This window comes from Oncorhynchus clarkii, chromosome 19, assembly GCF_045791955.1.
Source record: "Oncorhynchus clarkii lewisi isolate Uvic-CL-2024 chromosome 19, UVic_Ocla_1.0, whole genome shotgun sequence".
Classification (NCBI taxonomy): domain Eukaryota; kingdom Metazoa; phylum Chordata; class Actinopteri; order Salmoniformes; family Salmonidae; genus Oncorhynchus; species Oncorhynchus clarkii.
This window is the reverse complement of record NC_092165.1, coordinates 32,627,987-32,655,947: the sequence shown is the minus strand read 5'-3', so window position 1 is coordinate 32,655,947 and position 27,961 is coordinate 32,627,987. Positions and strand designations below refer to the sequence as shown.

Below are 27,961 nucleotides of genomic sequence, written 5' to 3'. Positions count from 1 at the left end.
AGGTATTACGTACATCTTCCCTTGGAGCTTTAATGTGCATGGAATGTTATTCAGTTCTTAACGTAAATAAACAAGACTTCATACTTTGCAAACATTTTAATGATTATTTGGAGCATACACATTTGAAAATATCTGTTTACTTCAAACTGCAACTTGAGTTAAATAAATGTTTATAATATACAAAGAAAATACAAGGGAAAGCATAGCTTGCTTTTTTTTCCTTTTCAAATGTGCCTTGCACACAGAACCAGTGTTGTCGTCTCTAGCTTTATTATCAAATTACACAAATGCACTCAGGGACTTTGATCCTTATAGCAGGGCAATAAACATCAAAAAACACACAGTAACGAAAGCAAAAGGAAAAATAATAAGCATGTGCATCATGATTGTATGATGTTAGATGAAGTAAAAGGAACAAGGTAATCCTAATATTCAAACAACACAGGCACTAGTAAAACAACCTGGTAAGGAAATGCCCAAACACTCTACAGTTAGCTCTACAGAAGCAGCTGCCTTTCTCCCCCTCACATCACACAGGGAAAGGAAGGAGGTTGCCAGCCGGGGTGGTGGAGAGAAGCTGGTGGTAATCTGAAAACCCCAAAATCTACAGAGAACCTGTACACAGATGCTCACAGCCAAAGTATGAGAGAGAGAGATAGTAAACACTGTAGAACATGAGGAAACTGTCTGCCCCGTCTTCCAGTTGCTCAAGCCCTTAAAGCAGCAGAGTGCCCTGGGGGAGGGAGAGAGCTGTGACAAGTAAGCAGGTGGGTCGGAGGAGAGGGAAGGTGGGCCCTGGTTTTATCTGTATCAGCAGCTATTGAGTTAACATGGGACTGTTTTCCTAAAGTTTTTCAGGGGGAAAGGACAGGACGGGGGAGATGTAAGGTTGTGTGGGGATGGGAGGAGAGATCTCAGAGAGCACAGCTTGTTTCTTTTTCTGCAACAAAACACAACAGGCTTCACCAGCGAGGAGGGGGGGGGGGGGGTTGGTCGGTCAGTCATAATGGGGCAGACGGAGCATGCTCAGTTGAGGTGGAAGCCCTTCTCCATGGTAGCTGCTAGGAGGCGCTCTCTCATGATGTCTTCAGAGGAATACTCTGGCAGCTTCAGGTAATGCACACAAGTGTTAACAGATGGATAGCTGGAGTCTGTCGCATCAACCTAGGGGGAACAAATAGGTCAACTGTGTTGCAGTCACAGCCCTGCTCTATAATCCCAGAGGTCTGGAGTGGCAGATACAAGTGGTGGAGGTAGTGTCATTACAATACTATGATTTAAAGCTGAACAGAATACATTTAATTTCAAACATTTCACAAATTTCAACTGGCAGCATTTCTGAAACATGTCCATATCAACCTCATTCGGATGGCTTACTGTAATGCAAGGTTAATAAAGTTCCCTAAACTCAGTGATTGGCCTCATGGAGAGCCTTACCTTCCGAACGATGGTGAGGCGTGGGTGCAAGTTGGCCAGACCACCAGGGGGCAGAGTGGAGCATCCTGTGGTGAACTGGAGGAAGGCTTTCCTCTCGTCAGATGACATGCCACAAAGCACCCGCACAAAACGCAAGAACCCAGGACTGTGGAGAGGACGAGAACAGATACAACAGTTAAAAAGATCTCTCCAGCAAAATATGAAAACAACAAGCTGTTAGTTGATGTACTGGTGCAGCAGTACAAGTTCTCATGTTCCTCTAGGAACTAAGTGACTTCACCATTTCAGTTCTTGTCATTTGAACCCCTTTTAAATCACGACCAACACCGTCAATACAAGGAGATCTAACAAACCTTTTTCAAGCTGGCCAGAGTAAATTATCTAGTCTACAAGCTGTAGATACGAGGGCCATCATACCTGTCCCGAGTGTAGCCCAGCTTAGGCTCTGTGTAGTTCATGACGTCCTCAGATGTCCAGGAAGGAGACTGGTTTCCACAGAGGATCATCTGCACCTCCTTGTGACTGAAGGAGCTCAGCTTCTCCATGGGGAACACTCGGTTAAAACCCTCTGAGAAAAGTAAAGTTCATTTAATTCAAAATGTAGTGTGCAAAAAAAAAAAAACTTCTACGTGATTACTAACGCTAATCCGTGTGTTGTTTCAATAGGCATACCTCTGAAAGCCTCCATTTGTTTCTGGATGCCAGTGTGCATAGAGAAGTCAAACATGAGCTCCACATACTCCTCAGCATTCTCCATGGTCACCATCTGGAAGGATTAACAGAGAGGGGCAGAGGACAGATTTAGACACCACTCATCTAACCAGTAAAACTCAGGGCACGGCCAATAGCGGTGCAGTTCTCTACCTACCTCGTCATTTCCATTGGGCTTCAGGTCCACTGCTGAGAACCCATGCACTTTGGATGAGGGGCAGAACTGGAAATTCAATCTGGGAGAAAAGGGACTCAAAATTAGCCATGTTGAATGACAACGATATACCGGTCAAGGATCAAATAATGAATCAGCATAATTGGAAACTGAAAAGGTGAGCAAATTGAAAAAATGTACCACAAGTGATTATACGTCACCTACAAAACAATGTAATTAGCAAAAATGCCATTCCAATTCAGGAAATTATCCACTGAATTCTTGACTAAATTTTAAAAACGCTCTCAGTAATGAGTGGTGGTGGGTGCTGTGCTCACCCCAGGTCCTCTACACTAAGTGGTGGTCCAGAGCCCATGGGGTTCTTCAGCATGAGGTCCTGCAGCCTAGTGTTCTTCTCATCCTCAGACAGACTCTTGTTCCCCAGGATCAGCCTCCTCTTCACCGCCAGCTCCTTCATCTCCTTCAGGAACTTGGCCCGGTGGGGGTTGACCAGTTCAAAGTCCTCCCAAGTCAGGATGCCGTGGTACCAGGCCGGGGGCTTGGGTTTAGGGGGGTCCAGGATGAACTCGGACTTGGAGTCCTCGTCAAAGCTGCCGATGGAATAGGTGTCCTGGCTCTCCTCGGTGGACGCCTCCGACTGGATCTCTGAGAAGTGGCGGTGCTGCTCGGTGGGATCAAGGAGGAGAGGACCCCCGCGGGATGCATAGAGCAGCTTGGACATGTTGCTCTTAATGTCACCCATACAGAGCAACTTGAAGAAGGGTCGTGAAATGGGCAGGTCCACCAGGCGGTTGTCCTGGATGCACTTGGCCAGGAAGACACCGAGGAAGAAGAAGAGTTTGCTGAGGCGTTCCAGCTCGTCACTGTCCTGGGGGAATGGGGCTGGGAACAGGCCACAGGAGCGCTGGACGTAGTAGCCTGGAGGTTTCAGACCCCCACCCAGATCCACCTGAAAGTACAACACACAGTTAATCCCAAAAAATATTCAAGTGACACTGACATGGTTCATAACATCTAAATATACAGTATGTTGTTTTTAAGGAAAATGAGAACATGTAATTGCATGGATAATATTACTGTTTAGGTCTACGTTTTCATGTGACCGTAAAGCGGCACTTGCCTGGCGAGACTCATCGTCTGGGAAGTCGTCATCACAGAGCCATATACCCAGGGAAGTCCTTTGGAACTCAGCTGCCACCAGAGCATAGAACTCCAGGGTGGGACCGAGGCCTGTGCCCTCCTCTCCCTGGAACTCAACCTGGGAAGAGAGACATATTGGTCAGTCACTACAAACTTTCATAGCCATGCCATTTAAATCGGGGAAGACATCACCAAGCTGTAAAAAAAAACATGTACAGTAAGCTTACAAAATTGTTGAGTATGAATGAGGACTTATTTCACACCACATAGCATTATGGGAACCACTTATTCATGGCAACCAATGACAACCAATAATCCTTTCACACAGATCCTCCATTGAGCGTGCTTTATAGGCCAGGAGTAAAATGTATGTGCTTAAATCTGGCGTAATATGGTGTAATCTGGCGTGGTGTTTTACCTCCAGAACAGACTTCCTGTCAGCGTGGATCTGCATGACACTCTCAGCCCACTCCATCATCTGGTCTCCGCGGGGGACCTTGATCCTCTCGTGTTTGAGCCGGCCCACCCTGAACTCCCCAGGGTCGTCTCTCCTCACTGTGGTGGAGGGCCGTGAGCGCTCCATGGTGGCCTCCCGCCGGTTCTGCAGCCACACTATTGCCCTTGAGGACACACAGGCACATACAGGGTCAGTATAGAATAAGGTGAATGAAATGGACAGCACTCAAATAATTAAATTAGGCCCTGTAATATGTGAGGGAACAAAATGTTCGTTATTCAATGCAGTACAAGACCATGCACCATCTTCAGGAGAATACAGAGCGCGATAGACACACATTTTTGTTACATGTCAAGTAGCACTAACCTGGAGGCTCCAAACGCAGTGCAGGTGAAGTACAGCTGCCGGGTCTCGAAGGGGATGAGGAAAGGACACTTGCTGGTAAGCTGCTCACACCACTCTGGGAGGGCCCCACTGGCCAGGGCCAGAGGCTCCTCTATCTGCTGGAGAATCTTTGTTGTGACCTTTTTGCTGGTGAATTCCTCAGGCGATGCATTGAATTGGAGGTCATCCACATCTAGTCATAACACAGTAGATTAACAACATGTGTCATTAAGAACACAAACAGGGGGGGGGGGGGTACGAAGGGGTGTAGCCATAACTTCCTGGTAGTGCGTGTTCCGAGATGTGTATCCGTACCTTCCTGGAAAGTGCGTGCGTGGGCGTGGGGGTCTCCCCCGATGATGAATAGGATGCGGAGTAGCTGGAGCACGTCCTCCACTCCACAGGCGCTCTGACTGGAGCCAGCCTTGGCCTGGGCCTGCTCCCTGGCCACACTCAGAATGTCACAGGTTTGCATGACACCCAGAGACCCAGGGCTCAGGCCCCCTGACCTACATCCGTGCTCACAGAAGTCCTGCAAGCAATCATATGGACCGTGGTTTAAAACCGGATGTTTCCTTCAGCTCCCTGACTATACTAACTCACTGATTAACAATGAAGACAGTAGCATAAAACTGGACAAGGCTATTTTACTGTACAATTACTGCATTCTCGTATGACAAAATAATGAAACGGAACAGATTCACAACACTGACGTCTATGGAAATCATGGTAATGCATTATTTACAGAACAGCCACAAGCCATTTAGCTAAAGAAAACAGCGGCAACTGTCTAACACAAGTGACAGTCAAGCAAGAATGAAAAGGATATCAAAAGAGAAGATAGACAGATATTTAAGCAACATCTTGATGTCGTTCTATACCTTGTATGCAGCTATGAGCTGAGAACAATTTCTGTTTTTCCTAATACTTTTATTAGTGCCGGTTAATTTCCAGTGGCGCAGGAAAGAGGAGTCTGCATTCTTCTGCATGTAGGTTATCAAGTCATTCTTTGGTAATTCATCAGTGCCAAGGTATTGCTCCACATGCTCTACAGACCAGCAACCCTACAACAGGAAGAACCAAATGTTGGTCTTTCCTGATTGTAAAGTCTCAAGGCAAATAGACATGCATTACAGTAGATTGGTTTAACCACTAACGAGGCCAGTGCAGTTACTCTAGTTACATTATGACTAATAGGGTTTTCAGTCACAGTCTCCTTGCGTCTTTAAAAGGTTAGTGAGGTATGGCTGTCTAGCTGTCCAGGAGGAACATTTAGCTACACATTTGAGAACAGCCACAGAAATTCACAGCCAAGATTTAAAAATGGGCAGTTTAGAAGGACTGAGGGGATGTGAAACCTGTCAATTACCATCTTTCTACTTTCCTTCTCTTTGTCCGAATCCTTCATTTCTCTGTACATTATCCTGCAACACAGAAAGTCAAAACATCATGAAGAAAGGAGATCAAAAGGCTATTTTTAGATTAGGTTTCACCACAGAATCATGAGGAAAAGCTAAAACAACAACCATTCAGACTTACGTATATGTGGGTTCCCAGATCCGGCGCAGTTTATCTGACTTGACACTCCCGCTGCAGGAGAGCTGCAGGAGCTTCTGGACATAGTAAAAGATAGTACCCTTGTAGTTGGAGAGAGGTAGTTCAACTTCTCGGGTGGTTCCAAGCCCTGCCACTTTGAGGATGAGGGCAAGGTGGGGGGAGGGGGGACACTCAACCTCCTCCTGGACTTCAGAGCGAGGTGTACCTGTAAGGACAAGGAAAGACATGAAGAAAAAGCTCACCACTGTGCTCTAGAGTTCAACTGAAGTATGTCTGAAAGACTTGCCATTTGTCTAGTAACCATGTACAAAACCAAGTCCATCCACAGTCATACATATTGAACTGAATACTGTTGGTGTCGTGTGTTTACCTGGGGGAGGGATCTCCAGGTCGGTGGTCTGCTGGACGTTGGTCCGGCCTGGTCTGGGGTCGAACGCCGGGACTAAAGCAGAGAACTGGCGTTTGAGGACAAAGTCATCGTCCCAGGTTCTACGCCGACCCCCTTTGGTTTCATACTCTTCCTCTTCCTGTTAAAACAGGACATGAACAACCGCCGTCAGCTCTTTGGGAGTGGTAGACAAGGTACTACACCCAACACAAACATGCAACACCAATATTAGACATCTACAGGACAAAGAAACATTTATAAAAACAAAACACTAACAAAAATTGCATACATTAACAAATCTCACACTTCACAATCCACAGAATTTACAGACAAACTTAAGGGAGGTTCAGACAACTATTTTTAAAAAGGGAGTACAAGCATGCAAATCGACAAGTACACTATATGAAGAGAAACTGCAACAAATTTTACCCTATTAAAATGAATGTGGAAACCAAGGTTTACCCTGGACCGTACCAAAACTTCCTCATACTCTTGGTCTTCCTGATTGTCATCCTCGTTCTCATCATCATCATCATCTGGCTCAGGCAGATCCTCTTCATCATCTAACTCGGCCAATAGCGTGTTAGCGCGACAGCTGTCCAGGAAGTCTGCAGGGAGAGGACTCAAGTGTGAGGTCTCACTAAAAACAACTTTGATCATCATGCACTTCTCCGAGAAAGTGCTAGCCAAATGTATGAGGAGTCAAGATGTGTCAAATGTTAACATGGATGTTAGGCAGTAGAAACATGTTAAATGTTGAAGAAGCTGAGGAGTAGTTGAGGAGAAAATAGATTTATAATATGTATATAACATAGGAATAATAATAATAGTAAGTCTAGTATAGCCTACCATAGAGGGAAAACTCAGCTTCCTGACCAGTGTCGCTCTCACTAGACGTAGAGGTCAGGCTGGTGGTCAGAGTGTTACTGAGCAACTGGCCAACCGACAAACCTGTGGTTGCCGTGGCTACATTATTGCTGCTGGTTACTATGGATGTGGACATTGTAACAGTTGAGGTGGTGCCAGTGGTTGTGAGGTTAGGAAAGCTCTGTGCACCCATGAGAGGAGAAGCTGCAAACAAACAAAAACCAAAAATGCGATTAGTTCCCAAACAGAAAAAGAAGCAGGTATTATTTTGGTTCCAGTTCAAACAATGCTGGTTGTTCTTCTACCACTACACATGCTTGTCACATTCAAGCCTCAGTCAGCATCTTCTGACCACTGGAAGTCATGTTGAGTAAATAAAATGTCAACATTATAAAATGATCCACTGCTCACTATTTCTATAGCTCTATTTAAGGATGACAAAAAAATGGAAATTAAATACATTAGTAATGCACTGTCAGCAAAGTAAAAAAAAAAAAAAAGTTAGATTCTCCTTGGTTTAACGAAATAGCTTAATATTAGAGCAAAGACAAACAAAAACACATCAGCACAAAAGCAACAACACCACTCTTATATGTGAAGCCAGTAGTTATTCTTGTCTAGATGAGTGACTGTTTGATCCTTCCCTTTGTGTGGTGATCAGATTAGCAATCAAATTATCAATATTGAACACAACGTAAAACATTTAGCATATTTTTGCGACGTGTGCATTCACAGTACTTGTTCAAACATTACACGTGTCCTTACAATGTCAAATTGACAACTACTCCAGGTTGTAAACATTTAATTTATTATTGTACTAGCTGAAGCTAAACTCAAATGTTATGTAAAAGTGTGACCAAATCTCAAAACCAAGTTAGAAGGCTCCTTCTACAAGTCATGCCAATCATGTCCAATAGCCGGCTGGACAGTGGACCCTTTATGTGCACTGAAGGCTGAGGAGAACTGAAGGCTGAGGGCTGTGTATCCCATGCATTCCTGGCCTGCAGACAGTAGGCTGAATACTCACTTGCAGTGCTCATGACGTTTCGTCCCAGTGTGTTGGTGTTGTTGTCGCTGCTGCTGCGACTCAGGTTCATGTTGTTGGTGGCATTGGTGCGGGACATGTTGGGAGCCCTCCTCACAAACGATTCCATGAGGCTCGCCTCCCGTGACGACAGGTTGGGCACGCTGGCGCTGGAGCTCATGGGAGCGCTGGCCGCCAGCAGAGAGCTAACGGACAGACGGGCGCTGGCAGCAGAACATAGAGGCCTCTGGGAAGCCGTCTCCTTACTGGAGGACTCGGACACCGAGCTGACGTCAGGCGAGCTGACACTGACTAGTGCCATGGAGATGGACGTGGCATCTACAGCCTCTTGCCTGTCCGCGCCCGCTTTCCGCTCGCCGCCCTCAGCAGTTAACGTGCTGGACACGCATCCAGCCTCGGATGACAGTACCACAATGGGCTCTTGGCCTTCTGCCCCGATGGTGCCACCACTGACCCCTAGGACCCCACCCAGCAGGCTCTCGGCCCGGCGCTCTACCTTGGTGGAGCTGAGACTGATATCGCTGCTGCTGGCCACGCTACACACCGAGCTGCTACTGCCCTTCCGGCTTGAAGAGCTGGCCCCTGCAGCCGAGGAGGAGCCGCCCTTGTCCGGACAGTTATTTTTCACCAGGCTGCTCCAGGACTGCGCTGTGCCTGAAACAGTGGATGAGACAGGTTTGGGTGATGGCGCAGACTCAGGGTCGTACCCTGGCGCAAGCTTGAGGTCAAATTTTCCTTCAGCACCCATACGGTAAGAGTTTGAGCCACCAGCATCCCAGGTGACATCAATCCAGCCTGGAAAGGGATATGAATGTTGTGAGACCCAGCAGAGAGCAGACAGCAAGTCAAGACAGCAGCACGGCTTGACACTGGACCAGATACCTTTGTTTATGACAAATGACAGGTGGGCTGAATACAGCTTCAGACTAATTCAACAGCATGCCATTCTATGCAGCTATGCTGAAGCTGATAGTATGTTTAGCATATTGCTGAATAGTTAAATCAATGGCAAGTCTAATTGAGATATTGGTTGTCTTAACAATACTGTATGGTCTAGTACTCTGGTCCAGGTGAAGCAATCAGATAGAAATCATGAGTTAGAAAATGACAAGCAAAGTAGAATTTTGCAAATGCGAAGCTAAAAGCCACCTGAGAAAAAGGAACTGAAGAATATTTTTATCAATGTAAATATAATATAGTTGCAATGGAGTGAGTCTATTCAGTGCCTGCAAATTGTGACATCAACATGCACTTAGTTGATTGATGGAGACAATTAGTCAAAAAGTATTTAAACACATGGCTACCCAGAGATCTAACAGATAGCTTCAAGTACGAAAAGGTTACCTGGTACGTTGGGGGAGAGGGGGGAGGGTTGCACTTCAAATTAGCAAACTAATAACAAAAAGGGTATAATGGTAGTGACAGTTTGGCAAGTTTAGTGAAATACGTAAAATGATCATGAATGGTTTTAAAAGACGTTCGGCATACAGATAGGTAACGTGATGCTTTTCAGGCCCTTGTATTTAATAATGTGGCCGGAAAAGCAAGAGCCCAATATAATGCAGTCTAGTCACACAGCAGAGCAGTAGCACTGACTTAGATCAACCACTAGACTGCTCTGTAGTTAAAGTGCTCGTGAAGGTTATTATTTATCTTTCATTAACAAAGAATGGCCTCGTTTCCCGATTGGATTGGAGAAGAGTAAGTAATAGGCCTGTAGCGTGAGGTCAGAAGCAGAAGAGAAAGTAGGAAAGTAACAGCCTTTTGTGGGAAAGCCATGAAAAAAAAAAAACACTGTCCCGTTTAGAACTGTGTAGTAGCACCGGCCACCGACCACCTGTACAATGTCTTGTAAAGACCTTGTTTCTGAAGTTACTGATCAGGGTTAAGGCACAGATGTTATGTAAGTGCAAACATTATATTAGGACATAATGAACAACTGTTGGTTGATTTCTTTCAGACCAACTCGACCCTCAGTATTTAACATACAAAAGTGAGACGAGAGAGTTAGTAAAAAAGGAGATTTGGGTTAAAGGGCAATTCCGCCACTTTCAACCTCCTATTCATTATTTCCAGCACCATACCAGTTTCTACATATGTGAAAATGTCACGTTTTGATGCTCTGTAGTTAAAAAGGTCCTAAAAAATGCTTCTGTGACATCAAAGGGTAAGAATAAAAGTTTTTAAAAAGACAGTGTATTTCAAAACCTGCAATGAGTTTCAGGCCAGAAGGAGGGAATGTTATTGCCCCCATGTCACCGTGAATCTCAGTGTTCGAAAATCACTTAAAATGTTTACATTTTAATTGGGTAGAACGTTTTAAAACTATTTTTTTCCAACAAAAATTAGAAATGCACCGTTTTCACGTATGTAGACACTGGTATTGTGCTAGAGATAACGAAAACGAGGTTGAAAAGTGGTGGATTGCCCTTTAAGATGTACTAAAAGGCTCCTCAAAGCATGTAAATGCACTTGATGTTCACAATTTGTATAACAAAAACATGGTCTACCATATTTGTATCAATGACTCCATTGTCACTAGTTTTTGCACATCCTATGTTCAATATCCATAGTTACGCAGCCCGATTCCTCATGTGATGATGGGTGACATATGGGTTTATTCTGGGATAAAGCTCTGCATCTGTTCCTGCTTTAGCAGTTTAAACATGCATCATCATGTCAGTCAACTAAGTCCCTTAAGAATATTTCTTAAACCCTTTTTTCATAGAAAAACAAAAGCTTTCTATGCAAGCTGTGTGTGTGGGGGTTCAGTTCCACACACAGGGACATTATAATAGATGGTGTGGGCTTAGGTTGTAGTAGAGTTTTACCGTTATGGGCCTCCCCCGTCACCGTACCCTCTCCTGCTGGGTTGCCATCCTGGTCTCTCCACTTCCAGTCGATGCCCCGCACCACGCGCGCCCCTGGCACTATGTACTTCATCACCTGGGAGCGGAACAGACGCCTCTGCCTGCGGAGATTGGCCTCTGCCTCCTTCACTGCTTTACCTGTGGAGGGGAGAAGGAGACGGGTCAGATTGCTTGGAGTCATTAAAATCAAATGAATAATTATTCATAAACATCCTACACTGAACAAAAATATAAAGACGCAACATGTAAAAGTGTTGGTCCCATGTTCCATGAGCGGAAATAAAATATCCCAGAAATGTTTCTTACGTACAAAAAACGTATTTCTCTCAAATGTTGTGCACAAATGTGTTTACATCCCTGTTAGATGGATTATCTTGGAAAGCTGACTGACAGGTGTGGCATGTCAAGAAGCTGATTAAAACAGCATGATCATTACGCAGTTCCACCTTGTGCTGTGGACAATAAAAGGCAACACATTTGCAGTTGTAACACAATGCCACAGTTTTTTCATGTTGAGGGAGCGTGCAATTGGCATGCTGACTACAGGAAAGTCCATCAGAGCCGTTGCCAGAGAATTCAATGTTTATTTCTCTACCATAAGCCGCCTCCAACATCATTTTAGAGAATTTAGCAGTACATCCAACCGGCCACACAACCGCAGACCACGTGTATGGCGGTGTGTGGATGAGCGATTTGCTGATGTCAACATTCTGAACAGAGTGCCCCATGGTGGCGGTGGGGTTATGGTATGGACAGGCATAAGCTACAGACAACGAACCCAATTGCATTTTACCGATAGCAATTTCAATGCACCGTGACGAGATCCTGAGGCCCATTGTCATGCCATTCATCTGCCACCATCTCCTCATGTTTCAGCATTATAATGCACAACCCCATGTCGTAAGGATCTGGACACAATTCCTGGAAGCTGAAAATATCCCAGGTTTTCCATGGCCTGCATTCTCACCAGACATGTTACCACCCATTCAGCATGTTTGGGATGCTCTGGATCGACGTGTACGACAGCATGTTCCAGTTCCTGCCAATATCCAGCAACTTTGCACAGAGTGGGACAACATTCCACAGGCCACAATCAGCAATCGGATCAACTCTATACAAAATACATGTGTCGCGCAACATGAGGCAAATGGTGTTCACACCAGAAACGGACTGGTTCTGATCCAGGACCCCTACCTTTATTTTTTTAAAGTTATCTGTGACCAACAGATTCATATCTGTATTCCCAGTCATGTGAAATCCATAGATTAGGGCCTAATGAATTGGTATCAATTGACTGATGTCCTTATACGTACTCTAACTCAGTAAAATCAATTAAATTGTTGCATGTCGTGTTTATAGTTTTTGTTTAGTAGACAACCAGTGTCGGCCTCAGCAAAAAGAGTGCTCCTCACATACACACAGTGCCTTCAGAAAGTATTCACACTCAACTTTATCCAAATGTTATTGTTACAGCCTGAATTTAAAATTGATTAAATGGAGATGTTCTGTCACTGGCCTACACACTATACTTTATGTCAAAGTGGAATTATGATCTTCAAACTTTTTACAAATGAATAAAAAAGCTGAAATGTCTCGTGTCAAAAAGTATTCAACCCCTTTTATGGCAAGCCTAAATAAGTTCAAGTAAAAATGTGTTTAACAAATCACATAAGTTATTTTTGAGCAACTACCTCATCTCTGTACCCCACACATACAGACAATTGTAAGGTCCCTCACTAGAGCAGTGAATTCAGATTCAACCACAAAGGCCACAGAGTACCACAGTATGTGTCATAATACCCATAAAACCTAGCAGTCAAACAGGGAAATGGTTCCAATCGTTTTCCCACCATTCATTTTTCCCATGGGAGGATTTTAGAAACACTAAAATACGGGCCGTTTCATGTAGACTTACCCTGGCGTGACCTTTTGAGAACAGTGTAAATCTCTTTAGAACAAGGTGACTTATCAATATAAAAAGGGGCTACTAAGTGGCGCAGCAGTCTAAGACAATGCATCTCAGTGCAAGAGGCTACTACTACAGTACCTGGTTCGAATCCAGCCTGCATCACATCCGGCCGTGATTGGGAGTCCCATAAGCAGGCGCACAATTGGCCCAGCGTCGTCCGGGTTTGGCCATCATTGTAAATAAGAATTTGTTCTTAACTGACTTGCCTCATTAATAAAAGGTTAAATAAAAAATAAATATATTATTTGCCTATATTTACCCCACAAAAATTGTGTTGTGCAAGTTTTAAATTGACAATACCTGTTAGCAAAAGACAGTCAGCAATAGATGTGCTGGAGCTTGCAGAGAATTGTAGTGCGCATGATGTTTAATCTGATGCTAATTAGCCATTTAGAATCTGAGTAAATCGAGCCAAATATATTGATAAAAGTCACCTTGTCCAAGAGGTTTAAATAGTTATCAAAACGTCATGCCAGGGTATGAAGCCTTTCCCCGTTTGATGGGTAAAAATAATGAAAGCAGACATTGAATATCTCTTTGAACATGGTAAAGTTATTGATTACACTTATGGTATATCAATAAACCCAGTCACTACAAAGATACAGGCATCCCTTCTAACTCAGTTGCCGGAGAGGAAGGAAACCGCTCAGGGATTTCAGGCCAATGGTGACTTTAAAAGGGTCACAGAGTTTAATGGCTGTGATATGAGAAAAGTGAGGATGGATCAACAACATTGTTAAAATCATTAAGTGTTTTGACTGTTCCTTGACAGCACTAGTGCGAGCTTAAACCCCCAAAGAGCTAGCAGAAGTAGCAAGGACAAACTCCCTAGATGGAAGAAACCTTGAGAGGACCCAGGTGCAGACTCTTACCTAGCTGGTCCTCACACACGCCGCTGACGGTGCCGTAGATCTCCAGGCCTGACAGAGACAGGTAGTGGGTCTGCCCACTGGCATTCTTCCCCATCTGCTTGATGCGGATGTGTCTCCAGCCCTGCTTCTCCTCTTTCGAAGGGTCCAGAGGCCAGGTGGCTGTGGACCTTCGACAGGACACAAACTCACAGTCAGAATCAGACTTACAGGTTTAGGGTCTTGAGTTTTTCCTGATGAGAGTCTCCTGCCCTATGGGCCATTCTGTCTGGGACTTACCCTGGCTCGTTGAGGCTGCAGTCATCCACGTGGGTGTACAGACTCATCCAGATCTGGCCGTCTTTGGACACCTGGAACACCCAGTTCCTGAGGGCAGAGCGGCCGTAGCCACGGGCATGGCGCAGGGTGTAGGCCGAGGGGATGACCCACAGGCCCAGGTCGATGGCGAACCACGCGTTCTTATCGTCGTTGGTGTGGCAGTTGAGGGCAGAGCTGTCCCGACTCAGGATGTCCTCCAGTCGGCCGTAGGGCAGGTTACGACCCTCAGAGGAGGTCACTACCACCAGGCCGTAGGCCGCTGGGTTCACCCACTCATAGGCAGTCCTGGAGACACAAAGGAAACACTAGATTAATACAAAGTTGTTTTTCTTACATTGGCTCATAAGCATTAAGCTCATTATCAGGTCTTCGTACATAAAGACAATGGGAGACTTACTTTGCATTGGTGCCAATCCAGTAAACTATTCCGTTCTCGTCAAAGTCATGCTGGTGTCTGAATGTGAAGGTCTGTCCTTCTCTCAGTTTCCTGACGAAGATGAAGGAGGATCTGTCAAAGTCGTACCACTGCTTGGCCACCTGGAGGAGAGAGAGACAAGATTACGTGCATGTTTGAGATGGACTACATTGCAGTCGGAATGCACAGAATCACTGATCTTCAAATCACCTTGCATACTAAATAACTTATATTATGTGATCAAGACTAGCAATTCTGCACCTCAACTTGCTCAAACTGATCCCCTCACACAGAATGGCAGATAATGAGAGGATGAAACAGGGTTGAAGTACCATCTTGAGGAGGTACTGCTCCAGAGACTCAACGGTGGCCAGGGGCTCCATCTTCAACATGCGCCCTGTGCGGTCGATCAGCGCTGTCTCCCCGGGAGCACGCTCCAGACGGAAACGCAACCTCCTCGTCAGGATCTAACACACGCACACAAAGAATGACGAATCCATTTTACTGACCCTAAGCAATAAACAGGGAGCTGGAACAAACAAACGACTGGTCACCAACACTAGTGTGAGGTGAGGCTGGAGGAGAGACTCACCTGCAGGTTATAGGTGGAGCCTGGGGTGTCATACAGATGCAGAGGTAGCCGCTCAATGGACTCCAGGACTGCTAGTAGTTTGCGGATTAAGGCAACTGCGGGTCGGCTGAATAAGTGGGACAAACCAGGAGATGAGCCACTAACACTTTTTTTTTTTTACAAATCATTTATATTAAAGTCCAAATTATTAGATTACCTTTCATCATCTTCGTTTTCACTGAATGCAGTTTTAAATACATTTATCCTTTCCATTAATGGTTTACAATCATGTTTCATGTCAAGTTCCACACTCTGAAATAGAAAAGAAAAACAGGAATTGAGCAGGAGTTGGACTAACGACGCAAAATATTCAGATTCAGGAAGTTTTATTGTCCCAACATTGAGGAAGTTGGATGCCCAGACAGTGTTGAGAACAAGGCTAAGGAAGGAAGAGAAATCCGCAGACCAAATGGATTCCTATGTAGTGCACTACTGTTGCCCAAAGGGCCCTGGTGAAAAGTAGTGTACTAAATTGGAAAAGGGGTACCATTTAGAACACATCCAAAATGCCTCAACCATCCATCGATCCCAACCTACTTACATTATTAAGGACTGTAAAAAGTGCTTGAACGAGGCCACTGCTGCACATTTCATATGGGGAGATGGTGTTTTCATCCTTGAGAACCACAATCAAGTTTTCCAGAGCCGTTTTCATCAGGTCTCGCCATGTGTTCTCTCCCTCGATACACTGCAACAGACAAAGCAGTACATTTAACTTTCACTGTGTCATCAAACCTGTCGCCTACAGCTTCAGACAGAACAACCAAGACAACAAAAACTCCATGTCAGAGTAAGTCAAATAAAAATCTACTCAATCTTATCATTGTAGCGATTTCACTGTAAAATAGTACCGAGTGCTGTTGTGCGAGTGTTCCAAGGCAATTCCCTCACCCCCGCCTGTTGGCATGCATAACGTTATCGGATTGTGATATAAATGAGGTTAGAGTTGATGTGCTTCTGTGTTAGTACCTGTCTGTTGGTATGCAGCTCCCAAGCAGACTCCAGCTGGGTGGCGATGTTTCTCAGGGTGACCACCACCCCCCTGGGCATGTTCTCCACTGCCTTGAAGTGGTCTTCATACAGGTCTCTGGCCACAGTCTTCACCTACATTTAGATTTGACATTTTAGCCATTTAGCAGACGCTCTTATCCAGAGACACTTACAAATCCAGTGCATTCAACTAAGGTAGGCAAAACGACCACATAGCAAAACACAGGAACAGACAGGGAGGAGTTCTAGTCTCACTGGTAAGGAAAGACTGGAGGGTAACTACAGTATCATAGAACCTAAAATAATGATGACGGCTTAACAACTAGATGGATAATATGTCATGCGGTCTAAAGCAAAAAGACAATCTGTGTCCCTGTTAAAAGAGAAAGTTATCTTCTAAATTCAGGGAGAAGGAAGCTGGCTTTAGAGAAAAAAATAATAATACTGAAAAACACTGAACAGCAGACTGACGTCACTGCTAAAAAACAAAACATCCACCTTTTGTTTTGTTTTCTCCAATTTGGATTTGAGCTTCCTTCCTCTCTTTCCAGTCCAGCCGGTAACAAACTCTGACCCTGTACAACGCAAAACAAACAGAAAAGGAACTATTAGAAAGACAATCCCCATAGAATGCAAACCAGACTAAGAACTGGTGCCCTTGATGGCTTTCCCCTGGCCATCACCACCTCCCCTCATTCTAGCAGAGGATATCCTTACTATTGATTTACATTTTCCTTATTTAGAAATATGCATTTCTAAATGAACACTTAATTACAGAATGAAATACAACATGAAATCTATGACCTATATGCACGGAAGTCCAAACCAACTGACCTAGTGACGTTTCAGCGGTGAACGAATGCTTGGTGCCCCTATTGGACTCGAACACGAAGCCGGGCAAGTCCTCCTTGAGGATGGTGGCCTGCTGCCCGTCAGAGTTGTGGATGGCGATCTCTCCCTCCTTCAGGCAGGTCAGGGACCAGTTACCCACCGTCAGCTTGGTGGGACCCAGGGCAGACAGGATGGGCTGGCTAGCTGTCACAGGCTTCACCTGGCTACGGGCACGCTGCAGCTTCTCCAGAAACTCACTACGACTCTCTGGGTGGGCAAACAAGGATATGATGATGTCGTCATTAGCACATTAGACAAATTGGAACATGATGTTGGTTGCGAAATCTCCAGTATCATACTGTTATTCATTCATTTATAACTGCATGTACATAAGTGGAGAGAGCTCATACTGGCCTTATGTCCCAAAGGAGATGAAGAGGAATAAATAGCTAGTTGGGGGAAGTTCAAGTCATAACAGTCCAGGTATGTAGCTAGGTCTACCTGAGCTGTCGGAGCCTCCCTCGGGGCTGCCGCTGGAATACATGGTGGCCAGCTTGCCGTCCAGGATGAAGCGGAACCATCCGTTGGAGCCGTTGGAGAGCTCCAGGGCTGCAGCGTCGCTCCAGATGTACAGGCAGTCCCTACCCCTGATGACGGACCAGTCACGCCAGTGGTAGGGCTTCCCCTGCTGCACGTCTTTGGCTTCCTCCTGGGGCTCGTCCTCCTGGCAGGACAAAGAGAGACAAACATTTACATTTTAGTCATGAAGTAGAAACTTATCCAGAGATAGACTTGAATGATACATTTATATAATAATACATTTGTAGAGTGCTTTTCATTAACATAGACATCAGAAAGCTCCATCAGCGCATCTTTGGTCTGACTGCAATGTGGTGTTCTTATTTCACCTTCTCTGGTTTGGACTCCTCCTCGTTCTCGTCGTCTGAAGTGGGTCCGGCCAGAGTGGACACCTTGTTGATGACGCCCAGCCTGGCCAGCTGGTCCAGGAAGACGTCTCCTCCCTTGTCCACCAGGTCTCTGATGATCTGCAGGGCCAGCAGGTGACCGTCATCATCATCCTGTGGCAGAAGAGAGACACCACAGTTAATTTAGCCTCCAGACACAAGCACTGTGGATGAAACCTGGTGCAACTAGAGAGCTTAACAGGCATCAGGTCAGTGGTGGACGACGTTGTTAACAGTGGTGGGTCACACACACATCTCCTAATCCAGCACAGTGGAACACACACAAAGGGATGGATGTTGTGTATTGCCTTACCTCCTGATCCAGCACGGTGGCGGTGATCTCCACTAGCACGGTGGGCAGGTTGTGACCGGTGTCAGAGTCACACACCTCCTTCAGCAGCACCTCACAGCTGTAGTGGATCATCTTCCTGATCAGAGCCAGGCTAGCTTTCCTGGGGGGGGGGACATGTGTTAATGGCGTTGCATATAACCCTATTGAAATGAAAATACATTCAGGCACTTAGTCATATAAATAGTATTGTATACACTACCGTTCAAAAGTTTGGGGTCACTTAGAAATGTCCTTGTTTTTTAACTAAAGCACATTTTTTGTCCATTCCAAATAACATCAAATTGATCAGAAATACAGTGTAGACATTGTTAATGTTGTAAATGACTATTGCTGGAAACGGCAGATTTTTTATGTAGTATCTACATTATCACCAACCATCACTCCTGTGTTCCAATGGCACATTGTGTTAGCTAATCCAAGTTTAGTGTTTTAAAAGGCTAATTGCTCTTTAGAAAACCCTTTTGCAATTATGTTAGCACAGCTGAAAACTGTTGTTCTGATTAAAGAAGCAATAAAACTGGCCTTCTTTAGACTAGTGAGTATCTGGAGCATCAGATTTGTGGGTTCAATTACAGGCTCAAAACATCCAGAAACAAGTAACTTTCTTCTGAAACTCATCAGTCTATTCTTGTTCTGAGACATGAAGGCTATTCCATGCGAGAAATTGCCAAGAAACCGAAGATCTCGTACAACACTGTGTACTACTCCCTTCAAACGGGCTCTAACCAGAATATAAAGAGTGGGAGGCCCCGGTGCACAACTGAGCAAAAGGACAAGTACATTAGAGTGTCTAGTTTGAGAAACAGACGCCTCACAAGTCCTCAACTGGCAGCTTCATTAAATAGTACCCAAAACACCAGTCTCAACATCAACAGAGTAGTACACAGCATTGTACAAGATCTTCAGTGCTTTGTGTCTGGCCATTTTGAGCCTGTAATCAAACCCACAAATTCTGATGCTCCAAATACTCAACTAGTCTAAAGAAGGCCAGTTTTATGTTGCCTAGAACACACTGGTAACGTTACAGTACATTTATATGGACCTTGGGTCGATTGGTCAAATGATTCTCAAAGTCACCTAATAGAAGGTAGCATGGTTTGCTGAAAGGTTTGTGCAAATACTGGTAGCAGTCTCTTCAAGTAGATTGGGGCCATCTCCAGGTCTCCTTTGGGTTCGCTGCCCTCCTCCTCCTCCTTGTTCGCATCTTTCTTCTTCTTGTCCTCTCCTTTGTTAACGGGGCACATCCAGTCTCCTACAGAACAGAACACAACAGGTTGTCACATAACCACTGTCCTTGTTTTCAGATAAAGAACATGATATGGGTCACTCATAACCAAGTTTTTTTTACTGCCAGTCGGATAACCCAGCTGCTATGTCCATTTTTTGCGGTGGTGGAAAAAGTTCCCAAATGTCATACTTGAGTAAAAGTAAAGATAACTTAACAGAAAATGACTCAAGCAAAAGTAACCCAGTAAAATACTAGTTGAGTAAAAGTATTGGGTTTTAAATATACTTAAGTATCAAAAGTAAATGTAATTGCTAAAATACACTTAAGTATCAAAAGCAAAACAAAGTATAAATCATTTCATATTCTTTATATTAAGCAAACCAGATGGCACCATTTTCTTTTTTTATTTACAGATAGCCAGGGGCAACACTTAGACATCATTTACAAATTAAGCATTTGTGTTTAGTGAGTCACTAGATCAGAGGCAGTAGGGATGACCAGGGATTTTCTTTTTTCTTGGTAAGTATGTGAATTGGACCCTTGCCCTGCTAAGCATTTAAAATGTAACGAGTACTTTTGAGGGTCATGGAAAATATATGGAGTAAAAAGTACATTTTATTATTTAGGAATGTAGTGAAGTAAAAGTTCTCAAAAATATAAATACCAAAAAAAACTACTTAAGTAGTACTTTAAAGTATTTATACTTCAGCACTTTAAACCACTGGTTTGTTGTTTGCTCGTTGTTGTTTCTATGTGTATATGTAACTTCGAAATCATTTCCTCCTCAAGGACAATAATAAACATCAACCAATCAACTCGAAAATCATTGGAAGGTGTGATTATGTTCATATATTATAACTCACCAGGAGACTGGAGGATGGCTACAACCTCACTGTGGCCACGCTCCCTGGCTTTATCCAGGGGAGTTTTCCCATCTTCATCTCGAAGGTCAGGGTTGGCACCATGTCGCAGTAGAGTCTAGAGACACAGACAGCGATGTTTACTAAGGCAACATGCATAGGGTCTAACTGTACACTATTTACACAAAAGTATGTGGACCCCCTTCAAATTTGTGGATTTGGCTATTTCAGCCACACCCGTTGAGTACACAGCGATGCAATCTCCATAGGCAAACATTGGCAGTAGAATGGCCTAACTGAAGAGCTCAGTGATGTTCAACGTGGCACCATCATAAGATGCCACCTTTCCAACAAGTCAGTTCTTCAAATTTCCAGTCAACTGTAAGTGCCGTTATTGTGAAGTGGAAACGTCTAGGAACAACAACGGCTCAGCCGTGAAGTGGTAGGCCACACAAGCTCACAGAACGGGACCACCGAGTGCTAAAGTTTTTTTGTCTGTCCTTGGTTGCAACACTCACTACTGAGTTCCAAGCTGCCTCTGGAAGCAATGTCAACACAATAACTGTTTGTCAGGAGCTTCATGAAATTGGTTTCCATGGCTGAGCAGCCACACACAAGCCTAAGATCACCATGCGCAATGCCAAACGTCGGCAGGAGTTGTGTAAAGCTTGCAGCCATTGGACTCGGGAGCAGTGGAAATGCGTTCTCTGGAGTGATGAATCACGCTTCACCTTCTGGCAGTCCGACGGACTGGGTTTGGCGGATGCCAGGAGAACACTACCTGCCCCAATGCATAGTGCAAACTGTAACGTTTGGTGGAGGAGGGTTAATGGTCTGGGGTTGTTTTTCATGGTTCGGTCTAAACCTCTTCGTTCCAGTGAAGGGAAACCTTAACGCTACAGCATACAATGACATTCTAGACGATTCTGTGCTTCCAATTTTGTGGCAATAGTTTGGGGAAGGCCCTTTCCTGTTTCAGCATGAGAATGCCCCTATGCCCAAAGCAAGGTCATTACAGAAATGGTTTGTTGACATCGGTGTGAAAGAACTTGGTCTACACAAAGCCCTGACCTCATCCCCATCGAACACCTTTGGGATGAATTGAACTGTGAGCCAGGCCTAAATGCACAACATCAGTGCCGACCTTAATAATCCTTCCCGCAGCAATGTTCCAACATCTAGTTGAAAGCCTTTCCAGAAGATTCGAGGCTCTTATCGCTGCAAAGGGGGACCAACTCCCTAATAATGTCCATGATTTGGAATGAGATGCTTGATGAGCACATCTCCACATACTTTTGGTCATGTAGTGTATTTCCAAACAACATATAGAGAAGGATTGAGTGCGCACGCACCGTGATTTATTTACATTAATTGAAATCAACATAAACCAGCGCCCAACATTCCGGCTTCTGGGCCTTTGTCAAGGGATGTTGGTCAAAAACAAAGCGTCAGAAGATATTTCCTATGAGGGTTAAAGAGAGCATAGCTACCTTTGCTACTTGAGGCCGTCCGAAACAGGCAGCGTAATGGAGGGAGGAGGACCTCTGACCTCTGTTGACATCAGCACCTCTCTCACACAGGAACTCAACCTAGGACACCAACCACAACAGGGGTTATTCAACATGGTCCAGGCAAAGGAACACTTTTAAAAACATTTTTGAAATAGCAAATAGAAAGGTTTCTTATTAAAACTAGTCCACGCAGTCCTTCCTAGTCTATTTTCTTCTGTTTGGAGCCTAATGAATACAAGGTGTTTTGTAAGACAACGTGATAGACCTGGTTTCGAGGTGACAAACAAGCAATTATTAAACCAAACCCTAGTAGTCAGGCTGCATTAGGCCACATTATGGATACACAGCATTCATTAATGTTTATGCTGCTGTTTGTTGCTATGGACACCTTGAGAGCCTTGAGCACTTCCTGGTTGTGAACAGCTTTGTTCTTGCAGCTCAACAGGGAGGAGATACTGTCCTTAATTTCCTGGGCACAATGAGCCATTCTGTTCTGTTCCCATGCATAATGGCCACCATAATGTACAGGGTAAACTATTACAATTACCCTGTAAAGAGATGGAGGGATACAGACTCAAGTCTAAAAATAACAGCTAACATCTTACCATTTCCTGTGTGCCAAACGCAGAGGCCCAGTTCAAAAGAGTCTGCCCAACGTCATCCATGAAATTCACTTCAAAAGCTGAAACAAGGGAATGATTTCGGGGAATTGACAAAGCGTGCACGCCATCATAAACATGATACATCTACCATTATACAAACAAAAGGCTGAAATTAATGAGGAAAAAGGGCACCATTCCACCTTATTGGACAAGCTTCCTCTGCCACAACCCCCTGTAGCCTCCAGACAGAAACACCACATGGTGTTAATAACAAAGGTATCTTTTGGTTATCACTATGGCAACATCCTCCAGGAACAATAAACAACCTGATATTTACATTTAGTTATTAAGAAGAGGAGGAAGAATAAAACATAGGATGTCAGCTTCCCAAATGGTGCCCTATTCCCTTTATAGTGCATAACCTTTGACCCTATAATCCACCCACCCCCAGTGTCGATTGCGTCGATGAGCGCATCTGTGTCTTTGCTGCGGATACAGTCGATGAGCTGTCGGTGGGAGCGCTCCCCGGAGCTGTCCAGCCGTCGCAGGCCCGGGATGCGTCCTGTTGTGCCAGCGGTGGATTTGGGCAGAGCCTTGCGGCCCTCGAACAGCAGCACCAGCAGCAGGTCCACCAGACGCATGGTGTCCAGAACACAGCGTTCATCCCCCTGCAGTGCACTCTCCATTGAGTCAGGCAGCGCAGAGCGCAGAAGATCCTACACACACACACACACACAGGAAACACACAGGCGCACACACACACAGGGAAGAGGCAAAACAAAAACACAGCTGTAAATTATTACCCCAATCCATTACTCTCCTACGCTAGCCATTCTCACTTCATCATAGCTCTCATTACAATACAGAGCTCGTTACTGAAATATTCTGAAACTGGATCCTTTCCAAGGTTGTTTGTTTGTTATTACCGTTAGCTTTTAAGATATTGCAGTTCATACATTAACATTGTGCCAATAAAATTGTTTTGGAATATATTATTAATTCTTACTAATACAGAAATGTGTCCCAGAGGGCACACAACACCAAACACAGCTACCAATTTGGCAGCAAATCAAACTGCAATAATTTGTCAAGGCTAAGGACTTCATTTAAAAAGCATTCTAATAAAACTCCTCTCAGGGTGTAGTGCCTTTGATATTTGGGATGGTCCTTGAAGATTACATTTCAGAAAGGGTATATTGGACCAATTTGTTTTGTAACTGTGTATATTAAAAAAAACAAGACCAATTGTAAAATGTCCTTACATGAGTGACGAGGGGAGAACCTCTGCACAGGGTGGAGAGCAGGCTGACGATGGTGGACACCTGGTTGCTGAGTTTGGAATCAGCGACTGTGGGTTGGGCCCCAGTGGAGGTCCGGCCTGGCTTACTGGTGGAGGAGGGGCCGGAGACCGTGCCTCCTGCAGCAGCCATCCGGGACAGCAGCTCTTCTGTCAGCCCGTGCTTGGCCAGAGGCGCTGGGTCCACCCCTCGGCGGGTGAAGCGGTCCGCCAGGGAGGCGAAGCAGCGCAGAGCCCCGTCAGACACCTGTGGATCAACGGGTTGCATTTTAAATCAATAGCAACGGAATCAACCAGACCTTTGAGCTTCTTTCCGATGATAATGGAGTCAATTTATATACTACTTCTCCAGAACATCAAAGTATTTATATGGTAAAGGGAAAACTAATCCATCCACCACCAATGTGTATGGATGCCTCCCCCCACCGATGACTCTTGAGTGGGTGTTCTATTCACCTGGTGGTCCTCGTGTTTGAGTAGGCTAGAGAGGGACTCCACGCAGGTCTCCAGAGAGGAGTCCTGGGGCTCCATCTTGCTGCACAGGCGAGACACCACAGCCATGGCGGAGTGCAGGGTGTCCTTATGGACCAGATGACCGCTGTCCCGGATGAAGCTAAGCACACAGTTCAGACCCCCAGCCTCAAACACTGCTCCAGACTCCCTGGTACAGATCAGCTCCAGCACCTGACAAATGACACCACAAACAAGTTCAGCCAACAAAATAATACATTCATTATTGATTATTTACGGCGTTATTTTATGGTGTGTGGTCAATCTCACTATGGCCTGTACACAGCACCCGACTACTTTTGAGAGTGAGCATGTTCTCTATTATTCTACAACAAATATAAGCCCTTCCTCAAACAGATATATTTGTTGTGCACACTACAGATAGAGGAAATATGACCTGCATATTCAAGGCTTCATTTGCATCTTCTGATTTGAATAAAACGTCTCCGGTAAAAGGGAAAGAACGTTCTCTTGCGTAAACAGTGAAAGGGAGCCTGAAGCCACCAGTTGATCACATGAAAAATGAAAAAGGCAAGGGGCATAATTGAATAATGTAGAACCAAAAACTAGATCTCCACACTGGTATGATGTTCCCTAACGGAGTCTTCGTCAGGAGCATTTTCGTAATAAAAAAAGCATACCTTGACACACTGCTCTGCCAGGTCTCTGCTGGTCCTGTTGTTGAGCTCCACCACCACCAGGCGGTTACACAATGCCTTGATAGCCCCCTCCACACCAACGATCCTGCGGGTGCATTCAGCCGACACGTCCAGATAGTATGTGATGGCGCGGGCCGTCACCTCCAGCACGTTGTCCGGAGCGCTCTCGTCCAGGAAGATCTTACACAGGGCTGGGAGGAAGGTGCGTGGGGGACACCTGGGAGAAGAGGACAGAGGACATGTTTTTTTTTGATTTATAAAAACGTTTATTTATCCCGTTAGAAGACCTCTTATGTACCTCTTGAATGACATGTAAACAAGCAGCTGTGCATGACCCGGTAATCACATAAAAGGAGTTGTTGTTTTGTCATTATACACAGTTTGTATAAGCACTGCATTGTCATACTGTTGAGGACAACAGCTTGGGATGTTTGAGAGATGTTTGTGAGCCCAACAGTTGACATTTGTGAGATCAACAGTTGAATGTGTGTGTCTGTGACTCACGTCTCGAAGCAGCGGTCCACATTGTCAGACATGAGCAGCAGCATGCAGAGCTGCTCCAGGGCAATCAGCTGCATGTCCCTCTCATCTCCCTGGCCCATCTGGAGCCACTCCAGCAAGGTGTCTGGGTCCACGTCCGCCATGATCACCCCCCTGCTACAGACAGCTCCCTATCTGGCACCTAGCCCAATCACTGCTGTGGGCTGAGCTGGGGACTCATCCGCTGGATGGCGAAAACACTGATAGGTCCAATCACTGCTCCCTCCCGTGTGTCATGAAGTCCTCCTTCACCTGGGGGAGGAAGGGAGACAGAAGGAGGGATGGGAGAGAGAAGGTAGAAAGAGAGGGGTAGAGAAATCAGGCATTTAGTTTAATCATGGCTGCCTCAAATTTGCAGTTGCCAATGGGATTATGTTGGGTAAGTCAGAACAACAAAGGTGTGTAGCTAGTTTATGTGTAACAGCTGAAACAAGGTAATTGGTATACATAACTAAACAACAACTGACTTTTCCTCTCAGGAAAATAAGTGGGGCACAAAACCTGTTCTTCGGCTTCTGTATGTAGAGTGGAGGTACCATCTCAACACAATAGTGAGATCAAATATTTTCAGTTGGGGGGTGGACTACACTGATTAACAGCAGAACTGTCTCCTTTGTTTGAGCCTGGATGGCTACAGGCTAGGGGCAGATCATCTTATCAACAGATTAATCACAAATTGACAGAGTGCTTGAGGTTTCTATGACTCTAGCAACCCAAGAGGTTGTATTGAGCTGTTGTGTAGGATTTAGGCCTAGGTTCCATTTCCTTTGAGATACAAACAGAAAGTCCAAAAAAGTATTGTAGGTAAGTAGAATTGATCCACCTTTCATTATTTACAGTCTGACAATAGAGACACTAATTAAGCCTATGTGCAGACATCTCTTCACTGAAGTGACATGGTCATCATTACTATAGTACCTAATGTCACAAATATCGCCATAAAGGACAGCAAATATGTTCAAGTCAGCAGTTCTTTAAAATAGGACTATCTAGCTAGCTAGTTAGATCATGACTTGGTTCATTTTTACTGCCACTGCAGGCCAGCTAACGTTAGCTACATGACTAAGTTAGCTTGCTACTGTTAGCTACCTTTGTTACTGTAATTGACAAGCTACTGACGTTGCAGTTGTGACAGACAACCTAGCTAACTAAAAAAAATGGCAGTATAAAAATCGTACTGTTAGGTACAAACAAGCTAAACTGCATAGTTAACAAACATAAACAAGGTACCAGTTGCTAGCTCTAGATAAGGCCCCCACCGTTACTGACTCGCTAGCTAGCCCAGCTCTATCAGCATAGCCATCTGTCCACGAAGACACGTCATAACGTTGACCAGTTAGCTACATTATTATCTGATGTTGTTCTTCCATAAACTGTATTTTAGTACTGTAGTCATACGTTAATGTAGTTCACTTGTGGCTATATTTAGCTAAATTGACTAGCTAGCTAGGGATGGTTTATTTTAGTACTGTAGTCAGTTACGTTAATGTAGTTCACTTTTGGCTATATTTAGCTAAATTGACTAGCTAGCTAGGGATTGTTTATTTTAGTACTGTAGTCAGTCACGTTAATGTAGTTCACTTTCGGCTATATTTAGCTAAATAGCTTGCTAGGGATTGTTACGTTTGTTAGCAAGTAACTGGTGACCGGTTAAAGGCTCTAGTATATTAAATACTAGTTAGCTACTTCAAGCTAAGTGTGTGGTAGGAGGGAATCTAAACATAGCGGACTGTATAGAAAGTACGCCAACAGGCAAAATTGTGATTTTCTAGTTGATCTCTGCATATCAGTTTTAGCCAATTGGCTACAACAAGCTGATGTTTGTCAGTGTAACTAACGTTATCTAACAGTTAACTCCTAACGCTGTTCAGATTAGCTAACGTTAACTCGGTGTCTCGTTAGCTAGTTGTCTAAAATTAAACAATTACATTACAAGCAGAAAATATTTACTAGCCAACATGCATATTTTGATAATTGGAAAATACTGAATAGTTCAAACCACGGTCGTAATAACAGTTACAATGTTATAATACATGGCCTGACCATGAACACATAATCCGCGAGGCTTCAGTTCCAGGAGAGCCCAAGGCCGCCACAGTTCCGTCAGTCACAGCACATAGGAAAAACTGGGTCGCTTGGTTTACAGCACCAACATATCAGATAATCACTCACCGTCTTTCAGCAGCTGACGAGAAGAAAATTACGGTCGATTAAACCAATTAGTATGTAGAGGAACAAGCGAACCTAAGCAACAAAAAAACTGCTTAATTCCTAGGTATTTTTACCGAGACATTAAGGTCAAAGTGGACGGTAATGCAATACACACATCCGAGCGAAATGGAGAGCCGTTGCGGTAACACAGTTGGCTCTCCGTCGTATGTAT

General features: G+C 44.6%; 1 protein-coding gene across 14 annotated transcripts; it reads right to left on the bottom strand.

Moving 5' to 3' along the window:
* Positions 1-81: 81 nt before the first annotated feature.
* On the bottom strand, positions 82-27,961 carry LOC139375055 (HECT domain containing 1). Of its 14 annotated transcripts, none has more exons than XM_071116444.1 (41): positions 27,751-27,961; positions 25,543-25,830; positions 25,021-25,255; positions 24,326-24,553; positions 23,835-24,116; positions 23,018-23,288; positions 22,576-22,652; positions 21,950-22,048; positions 20,463-20,577; positions 19,449-19,623; positions 18,333-18,471; positions 17,963-18,133; positions 17,556-17,778; positions 17,058-17,321; positions 16,722-16,798; positions 16,203-16,337; positions 15,775-15,921; positions 15,391-15,485; positions 15,195-15,300; positions 14,935-15,069; positions 14,585-14,724; positions 14,149-14,472; positions 13,873-14,039; positions 10,993-11,169; positions 8,144-8,815; positions 7,099-7,320; positions 6,724-6,857; positions 6,232-6,388; positions 5,844-6,066; positions 5,674-5,728; positions 5,186-5,368; positions 4,620-4,836; positions 4,287-4,497; positions 3,882-4,083; positions 3,444-3,581; positions 2,641-3,272; positions 2,306-2,384; positions 2,110-2,203; positions 1,855-2,005; positions 1,438-1,582; positions 82-1,164 (listed from the first exon to the last, which is right to left on the bottom strand). In XM_071116444.1, the coding sequence occupies exons 2-41, from the start codon at positions 25,680-25,682 to the stop codon at positions 1,027-1,029; spliced, it is 7,575 nt and encodes a 2,524-aa protein (XP_070972545.1). In that variant the 5' UTR covers positions 25,683-25,830; positions 27,751-27,961; the 3' UTR covers positions 82-1,026. The 14 variants fall into 14 exon arrangements, with proteins under 14 accessions (XP_070972545.1, XP_070972540.1, XP_070972541.1 ...); XM_071116439.1 differs by having other exon boundaries at positions 6,679-6,857; positions 8,144-8,956; positions 27,751-27,957; XM_071116440.1 differs by having other exon boundaries at positions 8,144-8,956; positions 27,751-27,957.